The sequence below is a fragment of the Phocoena phocoena genome, chromosome X (assembly GCF_963924675.1).
Source record: "Phocoena phocoena chromosome X, mPhoPho1.1, whole genome shotgun sequence".
NCBI lineage: Eukaryota > Metazoa > Chordata > Mammalia > Artiodactyla > Phocoenidae > Phocoena > Phocoena phocoena.
In genome coordinates, this window is record NC_089240.1 from 92,400,183 (window position 1) to 92,413,962 (window position 13,780).

The following is a 13,780-nucleotide window of genomic DNA, read 5'->3' on the forward strand; positions in this document are numbered from 1 at the left end:
CAAGGCAAGATCCAGAGGTTTCCTGCTCCAAATGTAAGTCAACACACTTCAGGTACAATGAGAAAATATATGCCATGCTAATCTTGGTGTTTTTATGTAGCTATAAATTATTTATCCAATGAAGGAGAGCATTCACTTGGAAAATCCAATGGTGGACAACCTAAAAACTCATTCTGGCCTGTTTTGGACTTTCTTTGTAGTTACTATTGAAGTTGAGAGTGTTTGCTGCTTTTGGGAGTATCTTCAAACAAAACAAGGAAACCATACTGGGAAGGCCTTACTTAGGAGGGACAGAAAGGCAGTCTAGTTTCCCTTTTACCCCCTGCTTAACTCTTTCCTGCTGAGAAGAAACAGTTCGTCTCTCTAACTGATGCAAGATTTGTTCTGGTTGCCAAATTCCAGTATCTTAGAACAAGGGGTTGGGGGTGGTCTCTTAAAGCATGAAAGACAGAAATTTAAGTGAAATAAAAAGGATTTCTATTTTAGACATCAGAAGGTAACCTTTTACTGCAAGAGGAAGTACAGGCTGAGGAAAGGAAAGAAATGAATAATTTTTTAAAGATTTCAGTAATATCAGAGAATAACAGGTAAAGGAAGAACAAGCAGTATTTGAAGGGAAGAGCTTGCCCCAAGCCTTACTCTATATAAGCATGTCTCTAGACATCCCATCACAAACAGTTCACTCAGGAAGTCATTTCTTCTATTATGATATCTATGTCTTCTGGAATGAGTGACATGGTTAAGTGTTTGGGCCTCACGAACTTTTTTCTGCATTCATAGTAAATACATGGTGTTGAAAGATCAATGAAGTTGGAAGTAAGTAGATTAGCTGCCGAGGAAAATCATCGTCAAAAATGTCAACCAAACAAGTCTGTAAGGGGATAATGGACAAAAATACTCATCAAAAGGAAAGACTTACCAAAGGCCTCAATATTTTGGCACAAAGACTAAGTAAGTCCTACGTCACTGCCTCAATTTAAAACCGAAGAAGGCAGCAGATTAGATAGCTGTTGGATATCCTACCTCATAAATTGCTATGTTGGAGTTTTCATAGATAGCTGGAGTTAGACTCCCTGAAGAAAAGGAGAGCCTTGGGTACCTTCCACTTTGGACCTCCGACGTGATCTGGAAGCTTACACTGACACGACTTCCTCTCTGTGAAAGGATTAGAAAAGAAAGTTTATGAACAAAATTATCGTGATTAAGGACAGAGCATTGAGCTATGGTATAGACACTATGCTTACATGGTATTCTTTTTCTTTTTTAATTCCTAATCGAGTAACTCTATGAGTTGAGCTCTATAAACATGAGATTGATTAATTTTTCCTATCCCCAGCATTTTTTAATGCTAGGATTGGTTCTGTGCTTCACCTCCGTATACCACAATTCACCTCCATATACCACAAAGGAAAGGCAAAGCTCTGCAGATATTTCCATCTCCTAGAGAAGATTAGAGCCGTGGATTTTGGGGGACAAGAAAGAACGCCTGTCATAATTTAATTTGGGACCCTCATTTTATAGACAAAAATGAGAAAAAGATGAGAATCTAACATTTTGAAAAAATCAATAGAAAACTTAGGACAGAATCCCACTGTTCTGGCTCTTAGGCCTAGCTCTTTATGTTACACCATCTTGAATGGCATCCTTTTTTGTGCAGTCAAGATTAATGGCAGAAGATATCTCAGAAAGCTATAAGATGCTAGAGAGTGAGAAGATCATCTGCCCATGATTTATAAGTCTGATGTTTAAATAGGCCAAATTTCTTATTCCTTTATTTGTTAATTAGTACACAGAAGTCTGATAAGAGAGGGCTAGGAAGTGTACAGTTGAATGACAAAAGGAAGGGTTATCTCCAATCTGTGTTAACTTTTAAAATTGAACATCTTCAACTGAACGTAATATCTTCAACTGAACCAGCAGACGTACTTCATATGAAGAAATAATAAGTCAACAAGTTCCTCATATCCTTTTCCACTTCTCTAAATATACCTTTCTTAAAATTATAGCAATTCAGAGTTAGCAGTTACATTTGGTATTGTCTAGGCCATTCCCCACCACCAACTCCAACACTCTCATTTTACAATGAAGAAACAGAGACCTAGAGGGGGACTTAGGGACCGGAAGAGGAACGTAGATGTTATGTTTCCAGTCTTGTGTTCTTTGTACCACATCATGCTTTGTTTCTCTCTTGCTCGCCAATAAAAATTAATCTTAAGTAGTTTCACACACTCTGCCCTTAACAGTCTTTGATAAACTGAAGCTCACCAGTTGATTTAGCCCCGAGTTCAGTTCATTCTACCAAGACAAGACAATCACAAAGCTCCAAGGCAATAGTAAACTATACTTAGCCCCTGATGTGTTGAAGTCCCAACAGCTCAAGATTCAGACAAGGTGGAAAACTTGACTCTTCACATATCCCTTGCATCAACCTGAACTCTCCTCAACAGAGCAAGGCCAGAGAGGAATCCACTTCCCTTTCATTCTTTATTTTCATATCTCAGCAGGAGCACCTAGATCTGTATATTGAGATATAAACCTCTCCATGAAGGGCAAAGGAGAAAGCAAGAGAATCTGCCAAAATCCACATACATTCGGGCTTCAGCTTCACTTTCTTCTAAAAACTTCCTTTCCTGACCTGACTTCTACTGACCTGCCAATTTTTCTAGACTGAATTAATTTTTTATGCACCAAGAGTTTACACTTTCAGACATTCCATTTGGATGGAATTCTCGCCTTGGCTTCTTGACTAGTTAGACACAGCCAGCTGCAAGTTTGTGACTACACAGCAGTTAAGGAAAATATATGCTCCCCTTATCTTCTTCCATAAGAACCCATGATACAAGCCAAGTGCCACAAAGGATCTGGAGGCCAAGGGCTATGCTCTTCTAGGTAATGCCATCCCTTTCCACCTGGGCCAATATAGCAAAGAAAGAAGGAGGAGGAGGAGGAGGAGGAGGAGAAGAAGAAGAAGAAGAAGAAGCAGCCCTGTAAGGCTATCTATCCCTGTTGCTATTAATTTTTATCACTCATATGGTGAGAAGTGATGATGATTGTTTTTTTTAACTCTCATTATGTCAGAATTTATGCACAAGTAAAAGAAAAGATCTATTATCATGAACAAGATTTTAAAACCTTGGGCACTTTGCTCATCTGAAGGTAGCACTATTCTGCTATTTACGGTGATTTTGTGAGAACTGGTATGAAACCCAAATATATTTTGTGTCTCAGTAGGAAAGAGAGAAGGCATAATTGGAGGAGGTTTTATATTTACTGGACTACTGCAAGGCCTATAAAAAGGAGAGGCTAATTCAGTCCAAAATTGAGCTATGTTTATTGTTTTGACACTTTAGACCCAAAACATCTAGTCATATTGAATATGACAAATCCAGACAAATTCCACCACTTGAGTTCCAGTGTCCTCTGGTGGTTTCAAAAATAGAGACTAACATCAATAAGTTTTGATGGCATAAGGGTAGAATGTAGCTTTCAGCCACAGTGATCATTTTGGCATTCAGCAATACCTTTCCAGGAACGTGATATCAACCTTACAAAAGGATCTGGTGATTTAAACAAGTAAGAGTTAGGGTTGTAACTGAGACTTAAAGCAAACAGCTGAACTTTTCATTTGATTCCAAATGCACAGGGTATTATCATGTAAATCCACTCTCACCCAGCCAACTAGTTAAAGCATACCTTTTAGTGTCACATTTAGGCAAGTGATCAGTTCTGTCACAGAGATAATTAATTCTCAGATCTGGTATGCTGGTGTAGCAAAAGTAAATAGCACATAAGAACAATGTGAGGTGTGGGGATCCTCTCCCTACACCCTGCCACCACCATACTAGAATTGGCAAAGACTAATGTCTTTATTTTGACCACATATACTGGGCACAAAGAGGCACAGTCTCCTACTACTAGCTGCATTGGACAAAACTCTTCCCTACACATTTTCTTTTCCAAGCTCTTGTTTGTGCTGTTTTCTCTGCCTAGGAGGCCTATAGGGGCGAGGCAGGTAATATAAATTGATGAATTAAGTTGAGTATTAAGACAATAGAGAGTGATGGGAACTGTGTCAAACTGCAGACACCGTTTTTGCAAATTCTTCCCAAAACGGCAACTACTGAAGAGTTTCAGCCAGTTGCCACAATGATGCCCAAAGTTGATAGATCTTCCAACCTATAAAGAACCTCCAGAAATCCAGGTTTTTATGTATAATCTCACAATTCCAAAATTCTGGCTACAATTTTTTTAAACCATAAATGTCAGACAAAAGTGGTTACCAGTTTGTGACCTGGGACCTAGACAAATCCTCTCCCGCCTTCTTTAAGACCCAGATTCGGTGCTGGGTCTCTAAGAAGCCTTCCTCCACTGGTCTATCTCCTCTTAAGTTCTACCATATTTCTAGTGTCCTTTGTGCAATGTGGCATCTACCGACTCGTATGGTATGATTTGTCTCTCTGACTTGACGGTAATCTCCACGAAGGCAGGGACTACATGCCATCTCTTACAAAGCCTAGCCCAAGGCCAGGACATAGTGGCAGGCACTCAGTGAAAATAGCCAATTACGACACAATCACAATCAGAAGAGGACCCCTGGTGACGCTTAACTTTCTTTCACTCGTTGATTCATTCACCACTTTTAAGAGCACCTATTACACCATCAGCACCACATCAGGTGCTATGGGCTAACATTAAAACAAAAAAGATGTACCCCCACCATTGAGGAGCTAGCAATCACATGTCGAGTCCAAATGTACAAAAAAGGGCTATATGTAGTCAAAGCTACACTATTGCTCAAAGTGCGCTGCGTCACTTTCTCAAAACTAAGACAGCACTATCCAATAGAAATGTAACATGAGCCACATGTGTACTTTTAAGTTTTCTAGTAGTCACATTAAAAAACCTAAAAAGAAACAGGTGAGGTTAATTTTAGTAATATATTTAACCCAATATATCTAAAGTATTATCATTTTGACATGTCATTAATATATTTTAAAATTTTAATGAGATATTTTACATTTATACTGTCTTCTAAATCCAACGTGTATTTTACTCTTATAGCACATCTCAGTTCAGGCTAGCTACATGCCAAGTGCCCAATAGTCACTTGTGGCGTGTGGATACCAGCTTGGGCCGTGCAGTAAGAGCAAGGGATGCTCCTTACCTTACTGCCAAAGTGGGGATTGATAAACGTCACATCCTCCAACGTCAGTAGAATTCTGTTGGGTCCTTTAATCAACTGGATTTTATTTATACGACGTCTGAAAGAAGCATACAATCAGATGGTCACAGGGGGCTGGATGTTTTGCAAACCAGGGGTAAATTAGCCCTATGACAGAAGTTTAAAAATACACAAGATAATTGAGAGAATAACCACACATAGATGTTTACCACAGTATCCACAGCAAAGAGAGAGAACGAGCCTGGTCCTCATCACTTGCAATGTTACAAAGACCAAAAGAGAAAAGTGAAAATGCTATTAAAGAGGTATCAAAAGGGAAAGCGCTGCATGGGGATGATATCTCAGACTAATAAAACAGTGATTCCACATCAAGGGTACATTCAAAACAACACCTCTGAATACTTTTAAAGAACTCAACAACTTTTCTCATATGCCATAGTATATATTCTGATAATACCAAGGCCAAGAATCATTAATCTCCATTTTATAAATACAAAAACACACATTAAAGAAACAAAACAAAATTAAGCAAATTATGTGAGATTCCACAGCCTGAGGCAGAGCTGGGACTTGAATCCTTGGTGTCTGGCTGTGGGCCCAGATTTCTGCCCGCAAGACCACTTGTCTTGCAAAGTTGCATCTGTACGTTGCCAAAGCAACAGGTTGAAAAGTGGAAAAATTCAATCAGTTGGTTGCTTTGTCCACATGATTCCAAACAAGTGGGCTGACTGAGTTTTTTTTCCTTTGACTGAATTGGTCTCTTGTTTAAAGAGTCTTGTCTCACAGTTTAAACCTGATTCTCTCCAAACATGTCCATTAATTTGCGGTGAATGCAATTATTTCTTACAAATCAATTACTAGACACATAGGAGTTTATGATGTCTACCCACACAGCCAGGTGGGTCCTCAGTTGAGCTAACTGAGCAACCTGAGGACCTGAAGGGAACCTTGGATTAGTCCGTGTGGTTGTTTTGTTCTGTTTTGTCTTGGGGGCTCTGATAGCTACAGTTTGGCTTCACTTTTTCCATAACCCCTTAATGGTCACCCTGTGGAATGTATTAAAGCCGACAGCCAGAATGGGGAAAACAACCACTGAATGAAACTGCTTTGTCAAGTTGCTCTAAGAAGTCTACAGTGTCACTGTAGCTTTAAGTACTGGCAACCCAGACAGTTTTTCTCAGTGATTCTACTGATTTGTAAACAAACAATTAATGTGTTTCTAATTGTCTGCCAACAAATATGTCCCTTATCACTGTGGGAGCTGCTGCCCTGCAGAGAAAATTAAAAGAGCCCTGTAGTGAATTCTTGGGTAGAGCACATGAATCTTTTGGCAAAGTAAAGCATCACTCCCTAACTTATCTATTTCATATGTGCAGTGAATTGTCTTAAAACAGGCACACCTGTAAAAATAATCATGCTACAGAATACACTCTAGTAGAAAAAAAACTGGACTCTCAATCCAGATTCTGTCATTAATTAGCCAGATTACCTTGGATAAATAATTTAACCTCTTCATGCCCCAGCGTCCTCATCTACCTCGCCAGATAATAGTCCTTGCATTACTCGCTTTATAGAGTTGTTTTGAAAATCAAATGAGATAATATATGTGAAAGTGCTCCGAAAAGCGCGAAGCACTATGAAAGTATAAGAGCTCATTATTTTCATTATCATCATTAGTATTACAGAGCATGGGAGAGCTTTATAGAAAGGCGAGGCAATCTGGTTCAGAGTAGGGAGAAAGGAGGAGTTCAAAGAATCCTTTGTTTTGGGGTGGTTGGGTTCTTTGCACGTCTTTCTTTCTGAAGAAAGAAAAAAACTTAAACAATCAAAACACAGAGAAAAGGAAGGAACAGAGAGCCACTCTCCTGCAAGTAATCACCATCTATTACAGAAACTCATCAGCCGCTCAGCTCTTCTGATTGCAGCCGCGGTGGGCAGCGAGAGGCAGGAAGGCAGCAGAGAGAGGGCATCTTTTGTGCTTTGTTAACTGAAGAACCAAGGCCCAAGTGACTCTGGGAAATGATGTGCCTCTCTCCCATCTCTGAGTTTTCTGTGACCACTTGAAGTACCAACTGTCTCACTCATTTTCCTCTCCAATCATTTTCCTCTCCAGTCTTCTTTGCCCTTCAGCCCACAAGATCCAAACAAACCCCCTCCCATGACTTTTTTTTTCTTTTTTTCCTTCCCTTCCTGAGAATTGCAGGTTAGGCTCACTCTAAGCCCAAAAAAACAGTCCATTCCATGGGAAAGACCAGTGAGATCAGTCATTTGGGGGAGAGTGGGGGGGGGACCGACAAATAAACAGCTAAGTGATTCCATTTTCCACCTTGCCATGGCATCTTTTGGCATTGGGGAACCAGAGCCTATTACTCTTCAAATTTCCCTAGAGGGGTAAGATTTTGATTGGAGGGCATTTATTTTCACTAAGTATCTCATGATGTTAATTAAATACTTTATTCTTTGGCAGCAGCTAAAGACATTAAATTTCTGTTCTGAGCAGAGATATGTCACAGTCATAGAAACTGAAAGAAAAACTTCCTTTGAACTACACTATTGTCTTTCTCAAGTGTGCTTTAACAATGCATAAGCTACCTACTATTTTGTGTGGCTTTATCAAGTCTCTAATACTGGGGAGATGGATAATAGTGGTTTTTCATAGCGATGCTAACATTCTAACACTAAGAGTAACACCTGTTATAGTTTCAATCCAGGATTTTGCAGACTCATTAGAACATCAGAGCTGGAAGGGCTCTTAAAGATCATCTAATCCAATTCCTTCATTTTACAAATGAGAAAATTCTGGCCAAGAGAGATTTAGTGTCTTGTCCAAATTTACACAGCTGCCAGGGCTTCCCTGGTGGCGCAGTGGTTGAGAGTCCACCTGCCGATGCAGGGGACACGGGTTCGTGCCCCGGTCCGGGAAGATCCCACATGCGGCAGAACGGCTGGGCCCGTGAGCCATGGCCACTGAGCCTGCGCGTCCGGAGGCTGTGCTCCGCAACGGGAGAGGCCACAACAGTGAGAGGCCCGCGTACCACAGGAAAAAAAAAAAAAAATTTACACAGCTACTTAATACGCTCTAGACATTTTTCTTCTTGGAATTTTCCAAAATAGCTCCACTCCCCTTCCCTACCAAGTTCTTGTCATGTTGTTAGGACCACCCACAAAGAGATAACAAAGGTGTGGTTCGCAGGGTGGAAAAGGTAAAGTGGGAGGGGTATGGCTGATTTCATTTTTCATTTTTCCCAAATCACCCTAATGTGGGGAGGATCCAACTGTTAAAATGCAAAGATTATAAGAAAGGGATGTCATATTAAGCCATCTTCAGCCATTTATCCCTGATCCTGAATTAGTTCATCAGAGTAGTTGGTGGTGTATTAAATGATCTGCGGGAGAAAAACAAGGACTTGATGATGTTGATGATCAACTAGGATAGTTTTTGTCCAAGGAAGAAGGACAGTAAAAATCTGGAATATGATACCCTGGGCAAAAGAGATTACTGTCAAAGTGAGGATCCTGGGCTCCCAACAATCAGCAGGAGAGTCCCACGTGCTTGGGAAGCAGATGAGATTTACCGTTTCTTGAGCACCTACTGTGAGTCAGCTATTGTTCTAGGTACAATACTTGCTTCAGTTTATTTAATCCCCACTACAGTCCTGTGAATTAATACCATTATTCCTAAATCTTAGATTCTAGCCAAAGTCTGCCTAATTCTTGGAACTTGTTAAAATATCCCAGTCCATATCTACCAGTCCATACCATTTGAGGAAGGAAGTGGTTATAGGAGACTCTGCCAGTGGAAAAGGGAGCACAGCTAGGGAGTAGGCAGGCCCTAAAGTACTAGTTCCCTTATTTCACGATAGTGTTGACAGCCAGATCTACTCACAGGCCACAACACTGACAACACAGCTGAGGAAGTTATTCTTGGCATCATGAAAACACTTCACTCTAAATGGGCCGGTAGGGATGGTAAATCACTACGGAAAAAAGAAAATCAGTGGGTCATGTAATGAGGCAATTATACTGAAACATGACTTCCCAGAAATCAATATTAACAAGGCTATAATGGGCTTGTGTTTTTACATACAAAAAGAAAAAATGTACCTTATAAAGTAAGCAAATCCATTAATAGATAGCAGGGCTATAAGCAAGGCAAGGCAGACCATCACAGCAAAGGCAGGGTCGATGCCTGCAGAGAGGAAGAGGAAGAGGGAGAATGGCATCAGAAAGAGGCTGTAAATAAAGGGCACCACTGAGCGACTCCTCCTGCTTTCTGGTGACTCTAAAATCAAGCTACATCTACCTAACTTAATTCTATTTTTCTCCGGCACAGTCTGTCTTGTTGACTTTATGGACACAGAAAGCAATTTCACTGTTCTGAAGCAAAACCACTCACCACTCTGACAATAACAAATCACATGAATTAAGGCTGACCCGGGTGTTTCTTTGGAGAAAAAAAGTCCACGAATGGAAAACTTTGAGTACTTTAAGTTGGACAGCAATAGAGTTCTTGAGAATAAATATATTATCTCACCTGCGAAGGGTATTATGTTGGCTTCATAAAATAAAAGACCTTTTTAATTCACCTGAGCCCATAGACCTCGTGAGTTATAGATGAAAAACCTAACACTTGTCCTTCAAGGGTAAGTCTGTTTTTGATAATTAGTGTTTTCACTAGGATGTAAATTGTCCTCTGTAAAATCTAAGTATTTGGATAGATTACTAAGATTTCAGAGGGAAATATATGATGAGGCAAGTAAAGAGGTAGCTGGGTATGTCATGCTAAAACAAAATAGAAGTTGAAGTCTATTTCAAATAGATGCATTTGGTTTTAGAAGGGTGTGGGGTACACTTGCATAGGAATAGTATAGATCCTTCCAAATTTCCCCTCTGGCTCTCAGAGACTAGATGGAGTTTCCCCTCTTCCACAAACTAGAGGAGTTCCATCAGTCAATCAAATGCAAGTATTCATGGGACGCCAACTGTGTTGGGTGGCTGGAGGGTTATAAGAATTATTAGCTCTGGTCCCTGCCCTCAAGGAGCAGTCCATTTGGGAGGAAGAGATACAAATCAATACACAAGAAACAACTGAAAAGCAATTTTGTGCTAAGCTGTGAGGTACAGACTTTTAGTTCAACAGGGAGTTCAGAGAGGAGAGGGTGGAAAATGGTATTTCTGTGGTGGAACCTGATTGAAAGGATTTGGATACATCAAGGGAAGGACAGGTGAATTTTCTAGCAGGGGGAACAGTCACAGATCACAGCCTACAAAAGACCAAGAAAAAGCATCATGCCTTCCTCTTATTAGAAAAACCTCTTTGGGAGTAGGATCCTTTTAAAAACAGGTAGGGGGGGCTTTTAAATTGTGGATGGTTATTTAAGGCTGCAAAGTACCTATCATTGTCCTTATTATTTTAAATTAACTATGTAGAGTGCCAAGATGTTTATGTCACCTAAATGCAAATGACTGATTCTATGAGTGTCCCAATATTAAAATATGCCTTCTCCTAAAGAGGTTCCCTATAACCCAAGCTGAGCCAAATTGACTACCATTGATTTTCCATTCCTTACCTCCTTGGCAGATCTTCCCTTCTGCAAACCAGCATTTTGCATCTGCTTGAGGGGGCCTGCCACCAGGGAAGTGAATTGGGGTCTCTCTGAATCGTAGGAGCTCTGTTTCCATGTCCACAGTGTAAGTACTGTGGAGTTCCCATTCTTTCCAGTTGGTGTCCAGGATTACATATTCTGAAATTCCATTTCCATTTGAATCTGTCCTTATCAACTGGTTGAATCCATAGAACTGCATGTTTCTGGAATGCTGAACCAGGCTGGCAGCGCTAGCCCGTCCATTTTCTTTCATAGCATTATTCATGGCTTGTGCAATAAAGTAAATTGAATTGTAGATGGTTCCAAACAACGGTGAAACCTATTTTTAAAAATTACAATTATCTTGAGCCCTAGTCACCCTAGAGCAATCTCAGAGTGTATTCCAAGCCTGTGTTCATTATTAAGGGCTGCACGTCTGAGCGGAAGTGAGCTCTGAAGACCCAGAGGAAAAAAAAAAATTGTTTCTCAGGACTTGCTTGGTTTCTCCCCTGAATTTTTTCTGTTTTTCTCCCCCAGGCCTTCACATCTTTAAATATATCAAATATGACAATTTTATGAGCAAACCAAGTCATACACAATATATTTTTATGCTCCTAAACTAAGATAGTGATTTAGTTATAAAGGGCACTAAAAAAAAAGTATGAAATAGACAAGAGGCACGCAAAGGAAATTGACCAGGTCAATTACTAGTGCATTATGCACGGTAAAATCTTTTTTTAGACAAGAGGCAAGCAAAGGAAATTGACCAGGTTAATTACTAGTGCATTATGCACGGTAAAATCTTTTTTTAGACAAGAGGCAAGCAAAGGAAATTGACCAGGTTAATTACTAGTGCATTATGCACGGTAAAATCTTTTTTTAGACAAGAGGCATGCAAGGGAAATTGACCAGGTTAATTACTAGTGCATCGCACGGTAGAATTTTTTTTTTTTGCGCGGTACGCGGGCCTCTCGCTGTGGTGGCCTCTCCCGTTGCGGAGCACAGGCTCCGGACGCACAGTCTCAGCGTCCGTGGCTCACGGACCTAGCCGTTCCGCAGCATGTGGGATCTTCCCAGACCGGGACACGAACCTGTGTTCCCTGCGTCGGCAGGCGGACTCTCAACCACTGCGCCACCAGGGAAGCCCAGTAAAATCATTTGGTTGGCACTACTAGAGTGGTAGGTGTATGTGGTAAGACTATAATGTGTCTCCACAGTCCAGGTCTGTGTCCCGACTTAGTTCAAAATGGCTATTCTCGGGCTTCCCTGGGGGCGCAGTGGTTGAGAGTCTGCCTGCCGATGCAGGGGACACGGGTTCGTGCCCCGGTCTGGGAAGATCCCACATGCCGCGGAGCAGCCGGGTCCGTGAGCCATGGCCGCCGAGCCTGCGCGTCCGGAGCCTGTGCTCCGCAACGGGAGAGGCCACAGCAGTGAGAGGCCCGCGTACCGCAAAAAAAAAAAAAAAAAAAGGGTATTCTCCTAGACACATGCTCCCCAGAGAAAGTGAACACTAGAATACAGTTTTAAACATATACCCCAACTCATACACATGCAGACATGCACACGGACACACACCCCCACAAATACAGAGCCAAATGTTGCGTATAGAGGAAGTAGGTTTTAATCAAGAAATCCCATATCCTATTGCTGTGCAAAGTGGCAAAGCTTTGGTGAGAAGCCACTGTAAAGCAACAAGGCTGCTACAATGGACAGCATGACTCTTCCTCTCATACAAATATGGTAAAAGCAACAGCATTTGTGTCCTGTGTCTGATACCCTGCTCATTAACCTGGTAAGTTTATTTTTGGAACAAACCTTGTATTCTTTTTCCAAAAAGGTGGGGAAGAAGAGCAAATGATCCCTCCATGCTTCCTCCCACACTGGCCATGGCTTCGTGGCTTTTCACAACATTTCACTTCTAGGATGGAGTTCAAGAAAGCTATGGTCATGCCACTTTACTGAGCTTCAGGGAAAGCTGATACTTGCTACTTTGGTTTCATAAGGTCTAGAAAGCTATCCTCCTGTAACAATCTGCATCTGAATAAATGGGTTTAAAATTGAGTGAATCATTTTTGTGTTAGAAATACAAGTCAAGATGCAGAGTGGTGTAGCAGCTAGCAAAACACTGCCATGCCTTGTAAATGTAGAGCAGAGGGTTTTCAACCCTGGCTGCACATTAGAATTACCTGAGGAATGTCAAAAATACTAATGCCAAACACAACCCAGCCAACAAAATGAGACACTTTAGGTTAGGAACCCAGTAATCAGTATTATGAAAAGCTCCCCAGGGATTCTAATATTCATACAGGGTTCAAGACCAACAGTATAGAAGAAGACACACTGGCCTGAGGTCTTTTCCTAATGCCAGTATGTTGGGCGAGTTACTTATTCCCCCTCTCTGGACTTCAGTTTCTTCCTCTCTAAAATGAGGATATAGAATCATGAATGTCTAAACCTTGGGAGTCATCTGGTCTAGCTATCTTACTTCCTAGATATGAAAGAGAGACCCAAAGAAGTTAAGTGATTTGTCAAGGTCGATTAGCAAACACTTAGTCCTGTCCAAAATAGTCATAAGATTTTGGTCCATGCCAAAACGTCCTTGAGATTTGGTCATATTTAGTCCTATCCAAAATGTCCATAAGGCATTTGGTCCACACCAAAAGGTCCTGGAAATTTGGTCCTACCCAAAATGTCCATGAGCATATTTGGTCCATGCCAAATGGTTTTGGAGAGGACCAAATATCAAGGACCTTTTGGCATGGACCAAATGTCTTATGGACCAAATGTTGATGGAAGTTTTGGTCAAGACCAAATATCAAGGACCTTTTGGTGTGGACCAAATGTCTTATGGATATTTGGGACAGGATCAGATGTCCTGCAGTGGTCATGGTCACTCACCTAGGCATAAAATCAGGACTAGAACCCAAGTCTCTTGGTTCTTAGTTTATTTTAGCATTCTTGGTTGAAATAGATGTTCTCCGTGGTCTCTTCTAGTTCTAAACTCCTGTGAAAC

At 41.0% G+C, this 13,780-nt stretch overlaps 1 protein-coding gene across 1 annotated transcript in view; it reads right to left on the reverse strand.

The window, feature by feature from the left end:
- GUCY2F (guanylate cyclase 2F, retinal) overlaps nucleotides 1–13,780 on the reverse strand; it is an 84,926-nt gene that overhangs the window by 46,087 nt on the left and 25,059 nt on the right. Inside the window, exons 4-7 of the mRNA XM_065900243.1 lie at nucleotides 10,753–11,107; nucleotides 9,287–9,371; nucleotides 5,165–5,261; nucleotides 1,024–1,155 (exon numbers count right to left, since the gene is read on the reverse strand). Coding sequence (XP_065756315.1) covers nucleotides 1,024–1,155; nucleotides 5,165–5,261; nucleotides 9,287–9,371; nucleotides 10,753–11,107 — 669 coding nt within the window. The remainder of the gene's footprint in view (nucleotides 1–1,023; nucleotides 1,156–5,164; nucleotides 5,262–9,286; nucleotides 9,372–10,752; nucleotides 11,108–13,780) is intronic.